Raw genomic sequence first — 25,616 nt, 5'->3', positions numbered from 1 at the left:
TTATTATAATATAATAATAATAAAAGTGCAAAAGTATCTGCATCAAAATACAATTAGAGCATCAAAAGTAGTAAATGAGTTGTAAAAGTGGATCCTCATTATAATAATAAAATATATATTAATATATATTATCTAAATCTGCAAACTTGTAAATAAAGCTGTCAAATAATTGTAGTGTAATCAAAAGTACAGTATGTGCCTCTGAGATTTGCATTCTTAAGCACAACTTTCATCTAAGTGTATATTCCTTGTCTAAATGGCTTGTATGACCTAGAGCAGTGTCTATCAACCTTTTTTGTGCCAAGGCACACCTGGCATAGCCAAAAAATCCCAGGGCACACCTAGATATACGGTATATATAATTATATATATATATATATATACGGTATATCTATATACACACACTAGGGGTGTGCCGATTTTCACATTTCACGAAACGATACGATATTGGGCACACAACTTCGATACGATTTCGATACGATACGCACTTTTTTATCATGAAAATATATGGGGGAGAAAAAAGCAAATGCAAACAAATATTTCTGTTTTTGCATTATTCAGACATGCAAACTTGTAGCTTTTCAGCTTCCACTAGCCGTTTTGAATCCAAATAGGGCAATAGTGTGACACCTGACCCGAAGAAAAACAGCATGTTGTCACCCTTTTCACCTCGGGGCTGTTTGCATGCCTGATTATTATTATTGTTTTTTTTTTTCAAAATGATTTATTTTCAAACCTCCTTCAAACGGCGTGGCACACCTCAGCAGTAGCCCCGGCCCAAAATTGGGACGTTTGCCAGGGTTGATATACACTGACCTAGAGTCCTAGACCTATGTCATGTAGGGCAGGGAATAAGTAAAGTGATAATATTACTTTTTAAAAGAGTAATGCGTCATAAATTACTTTTTTGTAACAAGCCCAACTGCTAACTGACTGACTGACTGACTGACTGACTGATGATCTGTTTATGTGTTTTTGTAGGGTCTGTGTCTCAGCCAGTGATCTCTTTCATTGGTAGAAAAGATGATCTTTTATCTCTGAGATGTGATTCTGGGTGCTGGTTTCCTGAACCTGAGATGTCTTGGCTGGACAGTGATGGAAACAACATCAATGCTGAACCCTCAGTGACAGAGACACCTTCAGATCACTGTTATGTTGTCCAGAGGACTGTGCCAGGGGCTTTAGATTATGTGACCTGTAGAGTTCACCTACCACACATCAACCACACTGTCAGTGTTAAACCAGGTAATGAACCTTTCCTTCACTGTTTAACACCTTGAGGAACCTCTGTAAACACTTCTGTCATACTGTAAGACTGTATCCTGTCACTGTAATGATTAATGAAGGTTTGGAACTAGTTTGATAACTCTAAGAAATAAGAAGAGTCGATTGCAGAGTGATAATTGTGAATGCTCCATGTGATTAACGGTCATTGATCAAAAGCACGTCCCACACCTACATATGTGGATGTGCTAATTAAAGAAAGATGGTGTAAAAAGCACAAACAAACTGGACAGATGTATGGAGAATGGAGATGACTGGAGACACAGATGGAGGGCTCGTCTGAGGACGATGTACAGAGAAATAGATGTTTTTCATTAAATTGATTGTCCTTTTTAATTAAAATTGATTATCGATTATGTTTTATATTTCAATTAAATATATTAATTGGATTAACTGTTGCACCCTTAATCTGTACATACAATACTTCTTCTTACTATAGAAGGTTGTGCATTATTATGTCCTGCACTAACATGGAAATAATGTTTAATCAATACCTAACTGTCAACTATTAAACCATTTATTAAAACTATGTACATTGAACTGTGGTCCTAAACAACACATTGTAAAAAACAACAACATAGACCGTTTCTCACTATACTATAGCAACTCTCTTTCATGAAATTGTCTCACATAATATTTAGTGGTTTTATATCACACTATATGATTGATCACACACTGAGATTTCACCAGGATGAGATCCAGACCCGACACCACACACAACACACTGTACATTTGTCTAAATACACATTATACATTACAGATTAATATCTCTACTCTAAATACATTGTTTTGTTTTAAGGACGTCAGGTCATAGGGTCATCTCAGCCTGTGATGGCCATTGTGGGAGATGATGTCATCCTTCCTTGTCACACTGAACCATCTGTCAACATGGAGGAGAGGAGGGTGGCGTGGATGAGACCTGACCTGGAGCCAACGTTTGTGCATCTCCTCTTCAATGGACGTGTAAATACTGACGGTCTGAACCCGTTGTACAAACACAGGACGTCTCTGTTTCATGATGAGTTGCGTCGTGGTAACATCTCACTGAAGCTGACCAAGGTGAAGCTCTCAGACCAGGGGACGTACAAGTGTTTTGTTCCAGACCTGATCAGCCTCAGTTTTATCCAGCTCCTTGTTGGTAAGATTTATTGTTCATAAAACAATGGATGTAAAAACAACAATAAAGAGCATGACAACATAGCTGTCATTAAGTCAATACTAAAAGGCTCAGGGTCCTATCAGTGAGTCAGGCTGACTGAGAGAGACTCACACACTGACAGCAGTGGAAGAAAGTAAAAGTATCAATACCACAATGTAGAAATACTCTGCTACAAGTGAAAGGCCTGTAGACAAAATTTTACTTGGGTAAAATTAATAATGATAATAATAATAATAATAATAATAATAATAATAATAATAATAATAATAATATAATAATAATAATAATGATAAAAGTGCAAAAGTATCAGCATCAAAATATACTTACAGCATCAAAAGTAGTAAATGAGTTGTAAAAGTGGTTACTCATTATAATAATCTATATTAATATATATTATCTAAATCTGAAAACTTGTAAATAAAGCTGTCAAATAATTGTAGTGTAATCAAAAGTACAATATGTGTCTCTGAGATTTGTATTTTTAAGCACAACTTTCATCTAAGTGTATTCCTTGTCTAAATGGCTTATAAATTATATTTTTTATCTGGGGGTCTGTTTAAATTTGGATAAAATCTGAAGGCTTAATATCAAAAAATGTGTTTTACATAAGTCAGCCTCCTGGTGGCGCTATAAAAGGCATGTGAAAAATGCAGGGCAAAGAGAGACGCAGACAAACTTTTACACAGATCGGTGCAGTTATAGGTAAAAACACGAATCGGCCTGTTATCGACCAATTATTTGTTTACCAACATTGAGACTGGATGCACAGGTGATTGTTTCATGCAATCAATTCTCAGCCTGTTGTTTCGGGGTGCGCTGGTTTCAGCACACCCCAACCCCCTCTTGTGTGTTGGCTAGTGCTGCGCGCCCTAGCGAGACCTGGCAGAATGGGTTTGACGCTTGCGCAGTATGACGCTTGCAACCAGAGTGACGTCGTCTTTTAAGGGGTCTATAGCGCCACCATGAGGCTGATTTGAAAATGTTCAATGATAAATTACTATTTTTTTGGGTAACAAACCCAACTGACTGACTGACTGACTGATAATGACTGATACTGACTGACTGACTGACTGACTGACTGATAATGACTGATGATCTGTTTATGTGTTTTTGCAGGGTCTGTGTCTCAGCCAGTGATCTCTTTAACTGGAGTAAAAGGTGATCTTTTATCTTGGAGATGTGATTCTGAGTGCTGGTTTCCTGAACCTGAGATGTCTTGGTTGGACAGTGATGGAAACAACATCACTGCTGAACCCTCAGTGACAGAGAAACCTTCAGCTCACTGTTATGTTGTCCAGAGGACTGTGACAGTGGCTCTAGAGTATGTGACCTGTAGAGTTCACCTACCACACTTCAACCACACTGTCAGTGTTAAACCAGGTAATGAACCTTTCCTTCACTGTTTAACACCTTGAGGAACCTCTGTAAACACCTCTGTCATACTGTAAGACTGTATTCACTCACTGTAATGATTAATGAAGGTTTGGAACTAGTTTGATAACTCTAAGAAATAAGAAGAGTCGATTGCAGAGTGATAATTGTGAATGCTCCATGTGATTAACGGTCATTGATCAAAAGCACGTCCCACACCTACATATGTGGATGTGCTAATTAAAGAAAGATGGTGTAAAAAGCACAAACAAACTGGACAGATGTATGGAGAATGGAGATGACTGGAGACACAGATGGAGGGCTCGTCTGAGGACGATGTACAGAGAAATAGATGTTTTTTTTCAACAAACTGGACAGATGTATGGAGAATGGAAATGACTGGAGACACATATGGAGGGCTCGTCTGAGGACGATGTACAGAGAAATAAATATTTTTTTATTAAATGTATTATCCTTATTAATTACAATTGATTATCGATTATGTTTTATATTTCAATTAAATATATTAATTTGATTAACGGTTGCACCCTTAATCTGTACATACAATACTCTGTACCTGCTATATTTGCACAACACAACCGTTGGGCCAGAGTGAGCTATAACTCATTTACATCTGCCAGCCTTCTTCTTACTATAGAAGGTTGTGCATTATTATGTCCTGCACTAACATGGAAATAATGTTTAATCAATACCTAACTGTCAACTATTAAACCATTTATTAAAACTATGTACATTGAACTGTGGTCCTAAACAACACATTGTAAAAAACAACAACATAGACCGTTTCTCACTATACTATATCAACTCTCTTTCATGAAATTGTCTCACATAATATTTAGTGGTTTTATATCACACTATATGATTGATCACACACTGAGATTTCACCAGGATGAGATCCAGACCCGACACCACACACAACACACTGTACATTTGTCTAAATACACATTATACATTACATATTAATAACTCTACTCTAAATACATTGTTTTGTTTTAAGGACGTCAGGTCATAGGGTCATCTCAGCCTGTGATGGCCATAGTGGGAGATGATGTCATCCTTCCTTGTCACACTGAACCACCCATCAACATGAGGAGGGTGTCGGTGATGTGGAGGAGACCTGACCTGAAGCCAACGTTTGTGCATATCCTCTTCAATGGACGTGTAAATACTGACGGTCTGAACCCGTTGTACAAACACAGGACGTCTCTGTTTCATGATGAGTTGTCTCATGGTAACATCTCACTGAAGCTGACCAGGGTGAAGCTCTCAGATGAGGGGACGTACTGGTGTTCTGTTCCAGGCCTGAACGTCAGTTCTATCCAGCTCCTTGTTGGTAAGATTTACTGTTCATAAAACAATGGATGTAAAAACAACAATAAAGATCATGACAACATAGCTGTCATTAAGTCAATACTAAAAGGCTCAGGGTCCTATCAGTGAGTCAGGCTGACTGAGAGAGACTCACACACTGACAGCGGTGGAAGAAGTACTCAGATAGTTTTTTACTTAAGTAAAAGTATCGATACCACAATGTAGAAATACTCTGCTACAAGTGAAAGGCCGGTAGTCAAAATTGTATTTGGGTAAAAGTAGTAATAATAATTATTATTATTATAATAATAAAAGTGCAAAAGTATCGGCATCAAAATAAACTTACAGCATCAAAAGTAGTAAATGAGTTGTAAAAGTGCATCCTCATTATAATAATAATAATAATAATAATAATAATATCTATATGAATATATATCATCTAAATCTGCAAACTTGTAAATAAAGCTGTCAAATAATTGTAGTGTAATCTAAAGTATAATTTGTGTCTCTGAGATTTACATTCTTAAGAACAACTTTCATCTAAGTGTATAAATGGCTCATAAATGATCATTTTATCTGGGGGTCGTATAGAATTGAACTCTGATGATTTTACAAATGTAACCAAATGGACCCGTTGGAAAAGGATGCAATTACAAAACGTGAGGGTTGTTGTAACGGAAGAGTAATAAGTAAAAGGATTAAGAAAAGTAAAAGGAGTACGACATTTAACTACTTATTGTGCAGGGAATAATAAGTAGAGTGATAATATTACTTTTTAAAAGAGTAATGAGTAGTAATTTACTTTTTTAGTAACAAGCCCAACATTGCTGGCTATAGCTGACTGACTGATTCATAATCAAAGTCTGACTGGTGATGTGTTTATTTGTTTTTGCAGTGACTGTGTCTCAGCCAGTGATCTCCGTACAAAAAGACGATGTATTATCTTTGATATGTGATTCTGGGTGCTGGTTTCCTGAACCTGAGATGTCTTGGCTGGACAGAGATGGAAACAACATCAATGCTGAACCCTCAGTGACAGAGAAACCTTCTGAACACTGTTATGTTGTCCAGAAGAACGTGACCGTGATGCGAGCAGGTCATGTGACCTGTAGAGTTCACCTACCACACATCAACCACACTGTTGAGACACACCATGTCATCCCAGTCCCAGGTAATGAACCTTTCCTTCACTGTTTAACACCTTGAGGAACCTCTGTCATACTGTGACACTGTATTCAGTCACTGTAATGATTAATGAAGATATGAAACTAGTTTAGATGGAGGGCTCGTCTGAGGACGCCGTACAGAGAAATAGATATTATTTTATTAAATTGATTTAGTTTTATTAAAATTGATTATCGATTGTTTTATATTTCAATTAAATCTATTAATTTGATTAACTGTTGCACCCTTAATCTGTACATGCAATACTCTTTACCTGCAACACTTTTTACCTGCTATATTTGCACAACACAACCGTTGCGAGAGTGAGCTTTATAACTCATTTACATCTGCCATCCCTTCTTGTTACTATAGTTGTAGTGCAGTTATGTATCTTATCACATTAGTTGTGCACTATTACTGTATATCATGCATTAATATGGAAATAATGTCTGTTCAATATACCTATAACTGTCAACTATTAAACCATTTATTAAAACTATGTACATTGGACCGTGTAAAAAAAAAACATACAACTTACAAAGTGAACGACTACGTCAGGTTATCATTTCATCATAAAGTCGGGTCTTCATCCACATGTGAAGCTGTTTTTACTCTGGACTCACAACAAAGTAGAGGTTGTCTTTCTCAGAGCTTCTTGATACATCTATCCAGAGTGACTTACTGTACCATACAGGACACATGGCTGTTAATGGAGACCAGACAGGAATCAAACCTGTGAGCTTTGGGTCACGAGACAGAGCCTTAAACCATTTTAACATCACAGCAGAATTGATGGATTCATTATTATGTTATAACAGTTGTGTCATGACTCACTGTCTTTCAGAGGATAAGATTCCCGGAGTGGAGGAGAGAGGACCAACTGTAGGAGTGATTGCAGGGATTATTATTACAGTGATCATCATCTTGGTGGCAGCAATACTGGGATATTTATACTGGAAAAAGAAGAAGAAAACTAGTAAGTCTTGAACTTATTTTTGTTAACTTATATATTTCTTTCATGATCATTTCTTTCAAATCCATATTTGACATCTGTATATATATATATATATATATATATATATATATATATATATATATATATATATATATATATATATATATATATATATATGATAATGTGAAGATCTAAATGATTAGTGTCTCCACTCTGACCTCTCACTGTCTCACATCTCAACTTTACAGAACGAGACAAAGCCACAGCCTCCATCATATGTCAAGGAGGTAAGTGTGTGTGTGTGTGTGTGTGTGTGTGTGTGTGTGTGTGTGTGTGTGTGTGTGTGTGTGTGTGTGTGTGTGTGTGTGTGTGTGTGTGTGCGTGTGCGTGCGTGCGTGTGTGTGTCCTCGTGTGTGTGTGTGTGTGTACGTGTACGTGTACGTGTCTACATGCATGTAACTTTTGACTGTGAGTGTAAGAACATGAGTTTTACACAAGTATAAATGATAATATAATCCAATATTTCATATTGTTTCAGATGAAGGACAGATCTTCCTGCAGGGTGAGAACACTGTAACTTCAATATATTGATGATATAGATTACAGTCAAAGGTCTTGGTGAACAGATGTCTGTAAATGAATCCAGGGTTCCAGAGGGTGGGGGCGGGGCTGCCACACTGAAGGCTCTGTCACCAAAAGCTTTGCTGCTGGAGAGCAGAGGACCGTAGGGTCTGTGACGGAGTATGATGATGTAAGAGATCAGACAGGTAACTACAGAGGTTTGTAGGTAAGGAGTTTGTATGTGATGAAATAAGGTGGGTAAGGGTGGTGGTGATGTGCTGCCAGGGCTGGGTGAGAACCTGGGCAGCTGAGTTTTACACGTACTGGAGCCTGTCCAGGGCTCTGCTGGGTAAACTGAACAGGACTTCATTGCAGTAGTCGAGACAGGAGGTGATGAAGACAGAGATGAGGGTCTGGGAGTGAGGGACGGAGTCTGGAGATGATTTTTAGGTCGACAAATGTGGTGATGGATTTCATGTGTGACTGGAAGGAGAGGGTGGAGTCCAGGATGACACCTGTGTGTGTGTGTGTGTGTGTGTGTGTGTGTGTGTGTGTGTGTGTGTGTGTGTGTGTGTGTGTGTGTGTGTGTGTGTGTGTGTGTGTGTGTGTGTGTGTGTGTGTGTGTGTGTGTGTGTGTGTGTGTGTGTGTGTGTGTGTGTGTGTGTGTGTGTGTGTGCGTGCGTGTGCGTGCGTGCGTGCGTACAATACACACAAATCACAGAATATGATGTGTCCATGTGTACCATTACAGGGCTATTAGGATCCAATGCTAACATGCCAGGAGAAGAGGAGGAGCAGAGAGATGACATCATTCCTATTACATCACCAGAACCACGGAAATGGATCCCAGTCAGTAAAAGATGGAGGCCACAGTTAGAGAAGCTTGCAAACATTGATGACTGTAAAGTTACCAAAGTTGGGAGTCTGGTGTTTGTGAACGATAAAGAATTCTGCATCGCAATGGGAAGTGATGGAACTGAGGTCTACTTGGGGTTGAGAGATGATGGCACTGAAGTCGCAGTGAAGAGAATGACTAGAATGTACTATCATATACTGATCCATGAAGAAGAGTTTTTACGTCTTCCAAAGCTTGATCATCCTTCAATTGTACGATATGTTGACTTTGCAGACGATGAGAACTTTGGTTACCTTGCTCTTCAGCTATGTGAATGCTCCCTGGCAGAATACATCACTGAACAACTTTCTGAACTGGAGAGGAAACAGCTTGCGAATCAGTTTCTCCAGAGCTTACATATTCTTCATCGCCAGGATCCTAAAATTCTCCACCGCGATATCAAGCCCCAGAATGTCTTGATTGGTAAGCTACGAAAAAAAAAGAGCAAATTATATCAGACAGAAATATATGCAACATATGCTGAATTTATTATCTAAAACCATTTATTATGTCGATATACCCAATTTTCCTTGCAGATATTCAAAGCAAGGCAAGACTATCAGATTTTGGAATAAGCCGAGAATTACCCGAAGAACAAACATTCCTAGTCACAAAAGTTGCAGGAACTAAACACTGGAAGGCAAAGGAGACGTTGGACAATGATCGATTCCCATATAAAAGAAGCACCGATATCCAGGTTGTTTTTTTATTCTGTGTGAGAACAATTTAATTAATAACAACATTAAAATGTTCTTACTCAATTTTCTTGCTCATTCTTAAGGTGGCTGGGATGTTGATATACTACATCCTGTCTGGAGGACACCATCCATTTGGTGAAGGCGCTAGATGTGAAGGCAACATTCTGGATGGAAAGTACAACCTGGAGCATCTTCAGGATGTGGTCGCCAAGGATCTCATTGAGAGGATGATCAATAAAGACCCAAACACAAGACCTAGAGTGGAGGAATGCTTGGCTCATCCCTACTTCTGGACAAACGAGAGGTATGATAGGAACTTTATTCCTTCCACATTGTATTAATTCACTGATAACTGAACTATTTCAGTTCATCATAATCAGTTTGATCCAGTGTGAAGGTACTTTTTTTTATAGTCTAATGCATTCAATATATATTTTTTCCAGGAGAGTAGAGTACTTGAGAAGGATTGGAAAGGAGGTTGAGAACTGTCCAGATGATGACAAGGACCTCATCACTGTACTGGACCAGTATGCTGAGCAGGGACAGTTGAACACATGGAAACACAAGGTGAGTTTATTACTAATAGTGTTGGATAAATGTATCCAACATTATGTAGGCCTATAATGTTAAATGCTTTTTATTTAGAGAATGCAAAGTCCTTAAGCCAAGCAGCTGCCTCCTGGTCTGCTGTATGGAGGGTGACTGATCCTCCTTTCAGTCTTTGGAGAGGACACACTTCTATGATGTGCTCCATAGTCTGCTCCTCTCCACAAGCACACAGTGGGCTTGAGCTACTGCCCCATGTGTTAAGGCTGGCCAAGCAGGGGCCATGTCCAGTCCTGAATCGATTGAGCGTAGACCACTGTCTCCTTAGGAGGTTGGTGCCAGGGACCTGTTGGTTGGGGTCTGACAACAGATGTTTACAAATGTCAGCACCCCAGCCTTAAGTCAGTCTCCAGTCTCACCAGAGCCCTCAGTTGGTGAAACACACTAGAAGTGAATGAATATTGCATTATCTCTTCATTCCCTTACAATACCTTTGTAATGCCTTTAAATGCCTTTGTGTATGAAATGTGCTTTTAAAATACACTTGCCTTGTCAAGGTAACTAAAGCATCATTTAAAGCTCATATCCAGCTTTATGTTCCATAGTCATTCATTTAATCTTCAAGCTGTATGTTTTTCTCATTGGATACTGATGTCTCTGTAATGGTATACATGGAAACGTCATATTCTACGTGTGTGTGTGTGTGTGTGTGTGTGTGTGTGTGTGTGTGTGTGTGTGTGTGTGTGTGTGTGTGTGTGTGTGTGTGTGTGTGTGTGTGTGTGTGTGTGTGTGTGTGTAAAATATGAAGTCCCTTTTATTTTATAAGCTGTATATTTATTTCCAGTTATCACTTGAGTTGAAGATGGATGAAATGAAGTCGTTCCCTGAGAACTCGTTTGGACTGCTGCGCTTCATTCACAATCTCCATGAGCACTAGTAAGTTTAATTACATTTAAAAACAGCACAAACTTAAATATGAGTTTTACTGCTTATAAAAGGAGAAGTTTGGCCATAAGACTAACACAGTTATATGGTTATATCACTGTAGATGTGTGTGTGTTCACCATCAGATGTGTCTTTGTGTTCACAGTGCTGAAGAGGCAGCTAGTGTTGACCTGATGGTGATGTTTCCTGATCTGTTTGGATGTGTTTACCAGTTTGCCCAAAAACAAGACTGGAACTCAAGGCCAACCCTGGAGGACATGTTTCAAACAGAAGATGTTCGGTGTGAAAGTCCACAAACCCTTAGACAAAGACACTTTTCAGTCTATACCAATGGAAGAATCAGTATTCAATGACTCAGTGTCTTGAAGGACTCTCATGATTAAAGAGTCCAATATGCAGTATCCTGTAGTGACAAAACATGTTCCCCTCCCAATTTAGTTGTCTCCACCGGGAGGACATAGAGCCTCCCATTCAATCCCAGTCTCAATGTTTGTAAACAAATAATTGGTCTAAACAGCTTCAGTTTGACTAAACCTCTACTACACATTAGTGTTGATTTCGTCCACTAAAACTATGACGAAAAATTTTGGTCGACTACCTTTTTTCACTGACGAAAACTAGATAAAAACTAAATACAAACTAAGCTGTGATGACTAAAACTAAGACTAAATATAATGACAATTTCGTCAACAAATAAGAACTAGACTAAAATGTTAGTGAGGGATCTAGAGAAGAGATCCAGTAGAACTAAAAGACCATTAAGTCATTTTATGTTTGGTTGTGCTCGGGTGTTGCGCTCTGAAAATAGCAGATCTACAAGCTCACAACGCGTCGCGCTGCGACGCGTTGTGAGCTTGTAGATCTGCTATTTTCAGCATGCAACCAAGTGTAAAATCAGCCATTACGACGCCATCAAGGCACCGCCAACATACATTTTAGTCGACTAAATCAACTGTAGATTTAGTCGACTATAATTGTATGATATTTAGTCGACTAAAACAGTAAAACATTTCAGGTGACTAAAATATGACTAAAACTAAATGGAATTTTATTCAAAAGACTATGACTAAAACTGAATAAAAATTTGCTGTCAAAATCAACACTGCTACACATACAGTAGTACGATCTAAACTGAACTTCCAACAGCTGAAAGTAAACTAAATGGTGCGATGCGATGCTACAGTGTTATTTTTATATCACTGGGTTTTTGTTTTTATTGTTTTTAATTTTTACTTGTCTTGTGGATTTTTTATGATGTATGTGACGTCCACGCTACGAGAGGGTGATGAGGCCTGTGTTTCGTTCTGTTACATCGACCAGTTGTTTCCTTCTTTGCTCATGCAGTTGGACAAACAATCCCATAAGACAGACAGCACTGATGGACATCAAAACGGCCATCACTCATGTACATAAATGTTTATGGATGGATATGCTATGTGTCAATATGTAGATACATTCCTCCCTAGGTTGGCAGAGGGAGTGTAGTGCCCAGGATTACATAGACAATTGGCACTGGGAGTAAAAAATGGGGTTACAAAATCGTGGGATCAAAATTGAAAGAAAAAACAATGTAGATACATTGTTGTCTCTTTTTTCCCTTTATTTTTTATTCCTTCTTTATCCCCCTCTTTTCTATAAATAATCAAAACGATAGAACTTGCACAAAAACAAATTTCATCCACTGATTTACACTGTAAACTTATGATGTGACGTATGTTGTCGTCTGGTTTATATTCTTACTGTGAATGAAAATTAACTTATTTGCTAAATCCAGTATATATCTACTGTATCATATTTGTTCATTAAATCCAGTATTTATCCACTGTATCATATATTGTTCATTAAAGGTAGGGTACATTTCATTCTTACAATAAGTGTCATATACAGTAGCTCTATATTCTGATAGTATTCATTTGTTCAGTAACAGGAGTCTCTCTGTCTCTCCAGCTCTTTAGTAAACAGAACATAGTAAAGGTCTGTGATGTGGAGGGAATAACTTTGTTTATAAGGAGCTGCTTTAATTGTCTGTGACTCATTCAAACATCTTTGTAATAAGTTTGCTTTGATAATAAAATAACATTCTCTATTAATGACGTCTGTTTTTCAGAAACAAAACTACATTTGTACAAAGATACACATGAGTGTATTTTGTGTTTTTATTGGGTAAGCTGTAATTGTAGGATTTGCGTTCTTCTTCACAGTCAGTCGCCCACATTCTGCAGAAGGTGTGTGGTGAGGGTGTGTGTTATTGAACATAACCTGATGCAGCCTTATTTCATTATCTTAATCCATATATTTAATGTTGTATTGCCTTTTAATTGCAGCTTCAAGCTACCCTTTATCTTGGTGTCAAATTCATATTACAAATAATTCCTTATACAAGGTTTTGGAGTGAATGTCAGCATGCAGTGGATAAGAACGAATGATACTCTTCACTGTAGCCTTAAATCTTTATTATGAGAGTAGATCCTTACATCTTTATTATGAGAGTAGATCCTTACATCTTCATAATGAGAGTAGATCCTTACATCTTCATAATGAGAGTAGATCCTTACATCTTCATAATGAGAGTAGATCCTTACATCTTTATAATGAGAGTAGATCCTTACATCTTCATAATGAGAGTAGATCCTTACATCTTTATAATGAGAGTAGATCCTTACATCTTTATTATGAGAGTAGATCCTTACATCTTTATTATGAGAGTAGATCCTTACATCTTCATAATGAGAGTAGATCCTTACATCTTCATAATGAGAGTAGATCCTTACATCTTCATAATGAGAGTAGATCCTTACATCTTTATAATGAGAGTAGATCCTTACATCTTCATAATGAGAGTAGATCCTTACATCTTCATAATGAGAGTAGATCCTTACATCTTCATAATGAGAGTAGATCCTTACATCTTCATAATGAGAGTAGATCCTTACATCTTCATAATGAGAGTAGATCCTTACATCTTTATAATGAGAGTAGATCCTTACATCTTCATAATGAGAGTAGATCCTTACATCTTCATAATGAGAGTAGATCCTTACATCTTCATAATGAGAGTAGATCCTTACATCTTTATTATGAGAGTAGATCCTTACATCTTTATTATGAGAGTAGATCCTTACATCTTCATAATGAGAGTAGATCCTTACATCTTTATTATGAGAGTAGATCCTTACATCTTTATTATGAGAGTAGATCCTTACATCTTTATAATGAGAGTTGATCCACAATCCCAGCAGATCCTCTGAGCATAAGTATCACAACTACCTGGAAGGGATTTCATTGAAGTAATGTACATGTTTATGGGGTTGAATTGTTATGGTATTTGACTAGACAAAGAGACAATACTCTCATATACAGTACCTGTCTACTTCTGAGTGTCAACCACAGCCACACCACTAGAGGGAGCCACCATGATGTGGTAACACCCACATTTAGAACAAACATGTGAAAGTTCTCATTCTAATGCTGTGTCACCACAATGTAATACCCTGACACCATTCATTAAAATATGTATAACACTGGTTTCTTTCAAAATTGGCCTGAAAAAACATCTATCAGGAGACCACAAGGGGAGGTCAATGTAAATTCCCATCTCCTTTGTACATAATAGTGTTTATGCTGTTTATATTTCTGACTAATGAAGTATTCAATCAATCAATCAATCAATCAATCAATCAAAGTATCATTTCAAACTTTATTATAAAATGATATATGAACTATAATCATGCATACAATCAGCTTTAACATGAATAACATTAATATATGAATGCTATTGTTACGACGGTGCCATGTGGCAAAAAAAAAGTCAATCTACAAGCTCACATGCAACACGTGAGCATGTGGATTGACAGTTTATGCCACGTGACATCATAGTATGACATCATAGTATGAAAGAGTATAAAACACTGGAAGGGAACATTTGTATCAAACATCTTTGCTTCTGGGGGTCCCTGGAACAAAATATTTTGAGATGGGGGTCCGCGGACAAATACATATTATGGGGTCCTTTACATGAAAAAGTTTGAGAACCACTGATATAGAAACGTTAGGATTTAGAAGACATTTGTAGAATACCCCCCAAAGCAACGATTTGAGTTACAAATGTTTGCCTTCAAAATATATAGATTTGCACACATTTTCACGATTTAACAAAAAAAATAGCAGATCTACAAGCTCATAGAGCGGCACTCGGTGCCATGCTATGAGCCTGTAGATCTGCTATTTTTGAATAGCAGAGAGGGGGACAACACGGGCCGATAGGCCTACAGTATGTCTATTGAGAAGTAGCTATAGCACCATAGGCTATTAGAAAAAGAAAGATAGCCATGTCGTCCTGCACAAATTACAGAGTCATTTGAAATTCACAATTACAACAGCAAACAAAGTTAAGAACTCAAATAATGTTCAAACATATGCACATCCTTCTCCGATTCCAGTCTGCTACGGTACTTGAAAATGTCTAATTTAATAGTAGTTCAAACATTAAAGTAATACTAGGTAACGTTTTCAACAAAACTAAAGTTAAATTGTATATCTTTTGTGAGTGGCAAAAGTTTCACAACACCCACTCCATGAATTTCACCCCCGGAAGCCTTTTATTTATATATTTTCTATTGAACGTGGACGGGGGGGACTTTCCCGGGAAAATGACGTTCCTGGCCAACGTCATGACGTCGTGGCCGACGTCCTGGCCGACGTCATGACGTCGGCCAGGAACTACCGCAACGGTTTCCTGTTTGGCCAGGAACTACCGCGCTAATAACAAAAAGGAACCTCACGCTGATTTTAAGAGAATGTAGGATTGGAAGATCGAAAAAGAAGAGAAAAAGAAAGCACAGCTCATGGTAACTAATGCTCCACTGGCTAAGAGAAACGATCCGTAGATAGTATAAAACAATTAAAAGATCGCTTTTTGAAACGCTTCCGGCTTCCGGTGAAAACGAATGGAATTCTGGGTAATCGAGGACTACAGAAATTGTATGCAGTGACGGTAGTGACCAGCAGAGGTTGCTAAAAATCGTTATTTGTGATTCTGCATTGTACAACTTTAAATTCAATCTCTCCCAAATGTTAGGAGACAGAACTTTTTTGGTGACTCATGTTTGCCCACTCCAGTCATCTTTTGTTGAACGGTTAATCACCTAAACAGATGATGTACATGCAGTTTGTGACGCTCCAACAGTGGACATGTTTGGAAGTGTTGTTGGGGGGAAGGTTTCTGCCCGAGTGCCCATCCAGCTATCGTTAAGCAGACGTTGAGTTATTATTATCATTCGGTCCGTCTTTCAGCAGCGGCGCTGGCTGCGCTTCTGATTGTGATATGTAATCATTGCTATAGAGCAGTGTTTTTTAACCACTTAGCTTTGGCTATTCAAAAATAGCAGATCTGCAAGCTCAGAGAGCCGCGCTATGAGCTTGCAGATCTGCTATTTTTGAAGAATCTTGAAAATGTGTGCATATCTTTGAATATATATATATATATATATATATATATTTGAAGCAAATTTTGTATTTAAATTTTTGCTTCTGGGGGGTCCCTGGCACAAAACATTTTCAGATGGGGGTCCACGGCCAAATTTATATCAATTTAGGGGTCCTTGGCATGAAAAAGGTTAAAAACCACTTCTATAGAGAGAGTGTTCAGTAACAAGGGTCTCCCCATCTCTCTAGCTCTTTCATAAACAGAAAATACATGTTCAGGTGGGTTGACAATTTCAATAATCAGAGAGAGAGTATAGAGCGTCGCAGTTCCCGCCCACTTCCTGTTTTTTTTGGTGCCGGAAGAAAAAACTCAATGCATTTTTCCATTGACATTTCCAAAAATATTTATATCTATTAATTTAAGCCTCGAATCAAGCCATCATGACATGACATGAATCATGACCATAAACGTTTGATTCTGTGATTTTTTTTTTGTTGAAAACGGCAAAACAAAGGGTATTTATTAAATATAGTATATCATATAATTAAATATAAAATAAAAAAAAATCACAGAAAAAAACGTTTTATGGTCATGATTCATGTCATCTCGTGATGGCTTGATTCGAGGCTTAAATTAATAGATATAAATATTTTTGGAAATGTCAATGGAAAAATGCATTGAGTTTTTTCTTCCGGCACCAAAAAAAACAGGAAGTGGGCGGGAACTGCGACGCTCTATACAGTATGTCTTTAAAGTGTGGACTTTCATACAGCACTAGTGAAGACATCTTCTGTTTGAAACATGTCCTTCAGGGTAATCCTGGAGTTCCAGCGTTGCTCCTGGGCAAACTGGTAAACACATCCAAACAGAGCAGGAAACATCTCCATCAGGTCAACACCAGCTGCCTCTTCAGCACTGTGAACACAAAGACACATCTGATGGTGAACACACACACACACACACACACACACACACACACACACACACACACACACACACACGCACACACACGCACACGCACATGCACACGCACACGCACACGCACACACACACACTCTGTGGACTACCAATGTTATGCTACTTTTTTTTTTGCACCTCGTGTACACACATGCTAATTTTTTTAAAGGAGGAGTTCACCCAAAAAATTACTTATTTTATATCAATTGCACGCCCCATGAAGCCTTGAATTCATGGATTTATTTTAGTTTTTGTCGGATTCCTAAGCCAACAATTTGATGACCGTGTGTATTTCCGGTAGGAGACACAAAGAATCTACTTTGTGTCTCCTACCGGATACATTAGTCGGTAGGAGACGGGAATCAAATTATTAGCTTAGGAATGCAACAAAAACAAAAACAAATCCATGAATTCAAGGCTTCATGGGGTGTGCATTTGATAGAAAATAAGTCATTTTTTGGGTGAACTACTCCTTTAATGTATATATAATGTATAAATGTAAATATCTTTGATTTTTCTATCTGGACCTGTTTGTTTCCTACGTTTTTCTTCCCTTCTGGAAACCCCACTTCTTTACACTAGTAAAACTGTGATGTGATTCTGATTCTGAGTGACTTGTTTGTTGTTTTGAACCCATTAAGACCTGAAGCCGATTCTATTAATGTCTTATCTATATCAGTGGTGCTCAATCTTTTTCATGTCAAGGACCCCCAAAATTATATGTATTTGGCCGCCGACCCCCATCTCAAAATATGTTGTTCCAGGGACCCCCCAGAAGCAAAGATTTGAGTTAAAAATGTTCACTTAAAAAATATATACATTCAAAGATTTGCACACATTTTCACGATTTTTCAAAAATAGCAGATCTACAAGCTCGTAGCGCGGCACTCGGTGCCGCGCTATGAGCTTGCAGATCTGCTATTTTTGAATAGCCAAAGTGTGAAATAATGCTTTTTAGCTCAAATCAAAAAGTGACACAGATGCATTTAAGTCTAATTAAACTTACTGGAGCTCATGGAGATTGTGTATGAAGCGCAGCAGTCCAAAAGAGTTCTCAGGGAAGGCCTTCATGGCATCCATCTTCTGAAGCAACTCGGATGTGAACTGGACAAACAAAACCAAAGATCAAAGGCACTGGGAAACAGAAAGAGGGGCTTGAGCTTTCAATTATAATGTAGTTACTTTGGCAAAGCAAGTGTAGAGTACAGTACATTTACATAAACAATGTGTTAATTAAAGGCATAGTATTTTAAGAGAAATAAAGAATAGAAGCAGTAAAATACAGAACAGAAAAATAAACAGTGGTGTAAAGTAACTAAGTATATTTACTCAAGTGCTGTACTTAAGTACACTTTTGAGGATTTTTTACTTTACTGGAGTATTTCCAATTGTCAGTACTTTTACTTCTACTCCACTACATCTCAGAGGCAAATGTTATACTTTTACTCCACTACAAATATTTGACAACTTTAGTTACTAGTTACTTGTAGATTTTGATTATTATTACCAAACATACATTACTCACTTCAGCCCTATTGAAAATAGCCGATCTACAAGCTCACAATGCGTTGCGATGCGACGCATTTTGAGCTTGTAGATCGGCTATTTTCAAAAGATTTTTATACGTAAAGTCACCTTGTGTTTCCATGTGTTGAACTGTCCCTGCTCAGCATACTGGTCCAACTTCCTCACAGCGTCCTTGTCATCATCTGGACAGTTCACAGCTTCCTTTTCGTTTCCAATCCTTCTCAAGTAGTCTACTTTCCTGGAAAAATAAAACAATAAATAATGATAGCATTGGGCTAGGATATAAGCACCTTACCATTGGATCAAACTGATAAAGATTAGTGAATGAGTGAATAATATGTGGTATGTTTTTTTTTTATCATACCTCTTGTTTGACCAAAATAAAGGATGAGCCAAGCATTCCTTCACTGTAGGTCGTTCCTCCTGGTTTCCATTGATCATCCTCTCGATGAGATCCTTGGCAACCACATCCTGAACATGGTCCAGGTTGTAGTTTCCATCCAGAATGTTGGCTTCACATCTAGTGCCTTCACCAAAGGGATGCTCTCCTCCAGACAGGATGTAGTATATCAACATCCCAGTCACCTTTAGAATGAACATGAACATGAGTAAGAACATTTGAATGTTGTTGACATTCATTAAATTGTTCTCACACAATAAAACAAACCAACCTGGATGTCAGAGCTTCTTTTGTATCTGACAACACTGTTGTCACTGTTTTCATCCAACGTCTCCTTTGCCGTCCAGCATGATGTTCCTGCACTGGTTGTGCGATGGGTCGTGTGTCCTTTGGGTAATTCTCTGCTTTTTCCAAAATCTGCCAATCTTGCCCTGTTTTGAATATCTGCAAAGCATATTGGGTAGATCAATAAAATCAAGAGTTTTAGATTGAGCAAATACATTCAGCATACAGTATGTTGCTCACATTTCAGATATCATCTGCTTGTTTACTTATTGTGTAGCATAATAAGAATGAGAGTAACTAGAAAAGAGATACTGTGTACCGATTTGCGTGATGTTTGGACAAAATCTGTAGGAGTAATATCAAAATGTGTTTTGCAAAAATCAGCCTCCTGGTGGCGCTATAACAGACCGATGTGAACACTTTTGGGCAGGGGTTCTGCTCTGGGAGTGTGTGTGTGCACAGTTTCACACCGATAAATAGGAATGGAGAGATGAGAAACAGGATTAGGTGGGGAATGCAAGTGTGCAGAGGTGGATTTCGAGGGCGGTTTTAAAAGAAGAGAGGGTGTGGGCTGTATGTGCTTTGTTAGTGAGTTCCATACAGAGGGGGAACAACTATGTCACCCTACAGTGTATCTTACCAATCAGGACATTCTGGGGCTTGATATCCCGGTGGAGAATTGTAGGATTCTGACCATGAAGAACACTTAAGCTCTGGAGAACTTGATGTGCAAGCTCATTCCTCTCCAGTTCAGAAAGGCTGTGTGTGATGTATTCTGCCAGGGAGTATTCACATAACTGAAGAGCAAGGTAACCAAAGTCCTTATCCTCTGCATAGTCAACATATCGTACAATTGAAGGATGATCAAGCTTTGGTAGACGTAAAAACTCTTCTTCCTTCTCCAACACTTTGAAGTTGAGTCTAGACATTCTCTTGATCGCGACTTCAGTGCCGTCATCTCTTAACCCCAAGAAGACCTGAGTTCCATCACTTCCCTTTGCGATGCAGAATTCATCATCCTTACTAAACAGAAGACTACCAACTTTGGTAACGTTACAGTCATCAATGTTTGCAAGCTTCTCTAACTGTGGCCTCCATCTTTTACTGACTGGGGGCCTTTTCCGTGGTTTTGGTGTGTCAGCTTTCAGCTCCTCTTCCTCCATGTCTTTGAAGTTAGTCATCTCATAGGCTTTTGAAGGCTCTGTTATGGTACACATGGAATCAGATGGATATATCATCTATACTTGAGTATAAGTCATACACTTACAAACACAGTCAAACGTGATCCACATGGAGACATGTGCCACACACACACACACACACACACACACACACACACACACACACACACACACACACACACACACACACACACACACACACACACACACACACACACACACACACACACACACACACACACACACTTGTGACAGAGAGGACATGCAGGTGAGGAAGATACAGAAAACAGAAACAGATGATCTGTTGAGGTGACCCAGATGGGAATAAGCCAAAAGAAGATGATATATCTAGAATACAATACAATACAATACAATAGAAATTTATAATATTAGATATACATTTGAAAAATAAAGTAGTCAATAAATTAGTTAAAGACTTACTAGTTTGCTTCTTCTTTTTCCAGTATAAATATCCCAGTATTGCTGCCACCAAGATGATGATCACTGGAATAACAATCCCTGCAATCATTCCTACAGTTGATCCTTTCTCCTCTGAAAGACAGGAAGTCATGACACAACTACATATTATAAAATGAATCAATCAAATCAACAGCAGTGTTGAAATGGTTATAGGCACAGTCCCGTAGCCCAAAGCTGTGTCCCCTGCATGGTAAAGTGTGTCACTCTTTGACATGTACATTTATAGTAATATTATTATTATTATTATTATTAGTTTTATACATGAGTATTTTGTGCTTACTATTGTTTGTTTCATATTGCGAGCGATTTCACATATTTACAGCCTTTTTAGTTTAAAGCTGGGACATGATTTGGAAAACTGGTAGTATCACTCACTACAGGGTAATCTCATAGAATTATCTTAAACAAACACACATACCTGCCAACCTCAGACCGTCAGAGTTTTTTTCTAGGGGGGGGTTTATGGGGGGGGGGGGGGGTCATACTGACCACGCCCCCAAATGGGGCGTCTGAGGGTCCCCCCCAGAAAAACTTTAACAGAGTAGATTTTCCAGTTTCCGGTATTCTGGTGGATTTTGGGAGTATGATATTTTTATCAGGCTTTACTTAACATAGGATCCATTAACTCATTCAGTGCCACTGGACGTCTAAAACGTCCGTTGATATATAAGCCCCGAGTGCCACTGGACGTCTAAAACATAAAAAAAAAAGATATGATGATTTGAAGATTTGCTGCTCCATTCACTCTTTGTTTAACTTCTTACTGAAAAAGGCTGTATCTCGGCTCCTAAGCACTTTTTTTTACAATTAATTTTGGCTGTGGCACTCAGAGACAAAATTCCATAAATAAGCTGGGCACTGAAAGCTAAAAGTAGGCCTAAAGAAATTCCTGTGATGACTGAAGGAATAAAAGACCCATGTTAAATAATAACCACTAATTACATTATAATTGCATTCAATTATAATGTATTACTACAAGATTTAAAATAATAATGGGGCAGCACACGCTACAGGATATTGTATTGAGACTATGGGGCAATCTGTCTGTCTGTCTGTCTGTCTGTCTGTCTGTCTGTCTGTCTGTCTGTCTGTCTGTCTATCTCTGTCCGTCCCTCCGTACATACTGTGGAGTCTCACTGGGAAACCGCCCGACAGGTAGGCACCTCACCAGGGAGAAACAGTGGGAGAGAGACAGAGAGAGGCCAAGCAGGCAGCACCGCAGCCTAGGCCACGTCATCGAGGGGCGGTACCTACCTCTCCTCATCATGAATCAACCCCAACTCAGCGCACCTGCGATGACCGGCTAGGTGTGGCACCCAAGCTTTAAAACACAGCCGCTCTGTCTCAGTCTCCACTGGCTCTCCTGGTGAATGGACAGGTGCTCGGGCGGTAAGTGAGAAACTCCACTATTTCCCTTTACCAATGATGACATTGTTAGTGAAACTGGAAACTAAAAGAATGTCTCTTTTATTTTATAGGCAACCTGCGGAACGTACTAAATGCATGGAATGAAATGTGAATGGAAACCCCGACCTGGGAAGAACCTGTGTTACATTTGACTTACCTTATGATTTTGAATTGAAAGAAACGTATAAACAATGCTCTCTGAGCCAAACCTTCAATAAATGCCCTTTATTGGGTTTGTACCCTGCCTATCTGTGTCTTGGCCTTGATCAGTGTTCCACAATACATACATGCATGCATACATCCTATATTAAATTTGCCTAGAGGGAGGGTGGATCGGCGGACAGACGGCAGACAGACTGTGGATGTCACAAATGTAACATCCAGACTTGTGAGGTGCATCATTGCTTTGATCCTCACCAAACATGGCACACTGTTCGAGGTCTGGCGTGAGAATAGTCACACCAAACAAAACCTACATTGCACATACAGTATATGGGCTAAACACTGCTGTAACAGTGTTACAGCAGTGTTTAACACTCCAAATGGCCATAACTCTGTGACATTGCTCTGATCAGCATGATATGACACTAGATTGAAGGCCGTATAGCAGCCTGAAAAGCTAGTATATCTATATGCTTGCAGAGATGTGTAATTGAAAACTGGTAGTTCAACCGTTTAGGAGTTGATTTTGAAAAGTATAGAGCACCGAAGTCCTGATGTCACTCGTTCATCCCCAGGTTTGCGGAAGTAATTTCTCTATGGAGAATAACATTGGGTCATCTTAGAATCGTCTCATATAAGAATTGTGGTCCAAAAATAAACACCGCGTGTCGGCGTTATTGTCAGGGAGGAGGTTCTGTATCGTTTATGATAGTCAGTCACTTATATTTGATACAGTCTGTTTCTGGCGAAAATGTAACTAATTCGGCGGAAGTAACATTAGCGTTTTCTCACCGTCAGTTGATGCTTCATATCCATAAGAGTCAACCCGCCGGGGTCATTTGTTTATTTTTGGAACACAGTTCTTATTTGACGCGATATTAAATACGTCTATGGGATTCAGAACGGGGGTGGAAAACTGCGAACCAGGTAGACAAACAAAGGATGTGTAAATGACGTCAGACTTCGGCGGTCTATTTGAATAAAATGTAATAAAAGCTATGTTTGCTGCTCTTTTCTTCCTTGTTGTTTACCCATCCATGTTTTGAACAGTAAATCTTACCATCAACAACAAGGAGCTGGATCTCACTGCTGCTCTTGATGCTGTTCTTCAGGTTTGGAACAAAACACTTGTACGTCCCGTTGTCTGAGAGCGTCACCCTGTTCAGCTTCAGTGAGATGTTACCATGAGACAGCTTGTCTTGAAACAGGGATGTCCTGTACAACTTCCTGTACAACGGGTCCAGTTCATCTGTATTTTCACGTCCATCTTGACGGAGATGCACCATAACCGGCTTCGGGTTGGGTCTGACTCTGGTCCACTCCACCGTCTCTCTGGCCACGCTGACAGGAGGTTCAATGTGACAAGGAAGGATGACATCATCTCCCTCTTTGGCCACCACGGGCTGAGCTGACCCTATGACCTGATGTTTTCCTTACAGAAAAAGAGAGCAAGAAAGAAAAGTTTTAGTAGGTCTACAGACATTGATCTTGAACTTTTAATTTACAAGTTGTAAATTAAAAAAGTTATTTTGTAAGTTGTATTAGTCAGACAGGCAGGCGGGCGGGCGGGCGGACAGGCGGGCAGGCAGACAGACAGACAGACAGACAGACAAGGGGGAGCAGTTAGTGTTTTGCTCATGGACACACAGACCGGGGCAGGGAAGTGAACCAGGCTACTATGATTATGTCTAGGATATACAGTATTGTATATTATTGTATAATATCTCTATGAATAGAATATAGGACCTTAATGGAAACAACTGAAGTCCTCAGGACTTTTTTTCCCCGTTTTTTTGTGATCCTTTTAGACCAAGAGTAGGACTGTACTGTTTGCATTTCTGTCTAATAAAGTATTCAATCAAATCAAATCAATCAATCAAACAAACAAAAATAAAACGTCAGCAGATTATTTTCTACAAAACTTTATCAGCCCCTCCCTTAGCCCTGGTCCAGAGCGTTAGTGAGTTCTCTCACTCACTGCCCTGCGAGGGCTCCAACTGTAGTAAAAAATACTACTTCACTACTCACCAAAACAAAGGCTGTTTTGTGTTGTTGAAAGTCTATTCTCCAGGGTGGGAAGCCTCTCGGCACCCCACCTTCTCTGTATAATACACTTTATGGGCAGAAAACAAAATATTTCCGCGAAACGGAAATTATGTTATGTATTCTACTGCGCCCCCTACATATCTGGTCAATATAAACTACCATTGACCAGAACTGTAGGGGGCGCAGTTGAGTAAAACCTTTTTTACTATTTTCTGCCCAGAAACTAAGTGTATTATACAGAGAAGGTGAGGCGCTGAGAGGCTTCCCACCCTGGAGAATAGACTTTCAACAACACAAAACAGCATTTGTTTTGATGAGTAGCCTAGTAAAGTAGTTTTGTTTATTTTGACTAAAGTTGGAGCCCTCGTGTAATTCTTTGTCTATAAGCAGAGCGGAGAACTCACTGAGGCTCTGGACCAGAGCTACCTCTCCCTATGCGCCACTCCACTGTAATAACTGTTATAAGTTGTATTATTATTATGTAACATTATAACTTAACCTTACCTGTCACAGATGTGTTGTAACAGCTGGTCCATATGACCAGGAGAATGTTGAATTGAACACTGAGTTGGAAGGACAGATCCGCCATCATGTTTTCCTCCTGCTTTGTGCATGGATTTGATCAGACTTGTTAGTTTACTTTAATACTTTCGATTTCGTCCGTGGAGTCATCTGAACTTTTAGCCCTGAAACAGTCATGACGCAACTTGTTCTTGTTTTCTGGGTTTTTCCCATTTACATCCCGTACATCTACTTAAACGTTCAGATTTCAAATATAAAGTAATGACCCCATGGCAAGGGATGTAAAAAGTTAAAACGCTTGGGTCTAAAGTACC

At 38.8% G+C, this 25,616-nt stretch overlaps 1 protein-coding gene and 1 long non-coding RNA gene across 2 annotated transcripts; one reads left to right on the top strand and one right to left on the bottom strand.

Annotated features, from left to right (window-relative positions):
* Positions 1–6,095: 6,095 nt before the first annotated feature.
* On the top strand, positions 6,096–7,552 carry LOC308101693. The gene is made up of 3 exons (XR_013934538.1): positions 6,096–6,310; positions 7,178–7,286; positions 7,514–7,552. It is a non-coding gene; the product is annotated as an uncharacterized lncRNA (long non-coding RNA).
* Positions 7,553–16,943: 9,391 nt separating this feature from the next.
* Positions 16,944–25,391, bottom strand: LOC308101244 (serine/threonine-protein kinase/endoribonuclease IRE1-like). Its single transcript, XM_080450642.1, has 9 exons — positions 25,285–25,391; positions 23,795–24,166; positions 21,127–21,237; positions 20,145–20,705; positions 19,491–19,663; positions 19,184–19,404; positions 18,928–19,057; positions 18,299–18,396; positions 16,944–17,250 (listed from the first exon to the last, which is right to left on the bottom strand). The coding sequence occupies exons 1-9, from the start codon at positions 25,370–25,372 to the stop codon at positions 17,100–17,102; spliced, it is 1,905 nt and encodes a 634-aa protein (XP_080306768.1). The 5' UTR covers positions 25,373–25,391; the 3' UTR covers positions 16,944–17,099.
* Positions 25,392–25,616: the final 225 nt, after the last annotated feature.

The sequence above is a fragment of the Gymnoscopelus braueri genome (assembly GCF_963280865.1).
Source record: "Gymnoscopelus braueri genome assembly, chromosome: 15".
NCBI classification, from domain to species: Eukaryota; Metazoa; Chordata; class Actinopteri; order Myctophiformes; family Myctophidae; genus Gymnoscopelus; species Gymnoscopelus braueri.
The sequence above is the reverse complement of the archived record's forward strand: the minus strand, read 5'-3'. Positions and strand labels throughout refer to the sequence as shown.

Bases quoted from the DNA above. Each gene is read 5' to 3' on its own strand.
- LOC308101244 (XM_080450642.1), bottom strand. From the start codon at position 25,372: ATGATGGCGGATCTGTCCTTCCAACTCAGTGTTCAATTCAACATTCTC. The intron at 21,238-23,794 runs GTAAGATTTACT...CCTGTCTTTCAG, and splicing joins CCAGCTCCTTGTTGTTGATG to AGGAGAAAGGATCAACTGTA. The intron at 17,251-18,298 runs GTAAGTTTAATT...TTGTGTTCACAG, and splicing joins CACAATCTCCATGAGCTCCA to TGCTGAAGAGGCAGCTGGTG.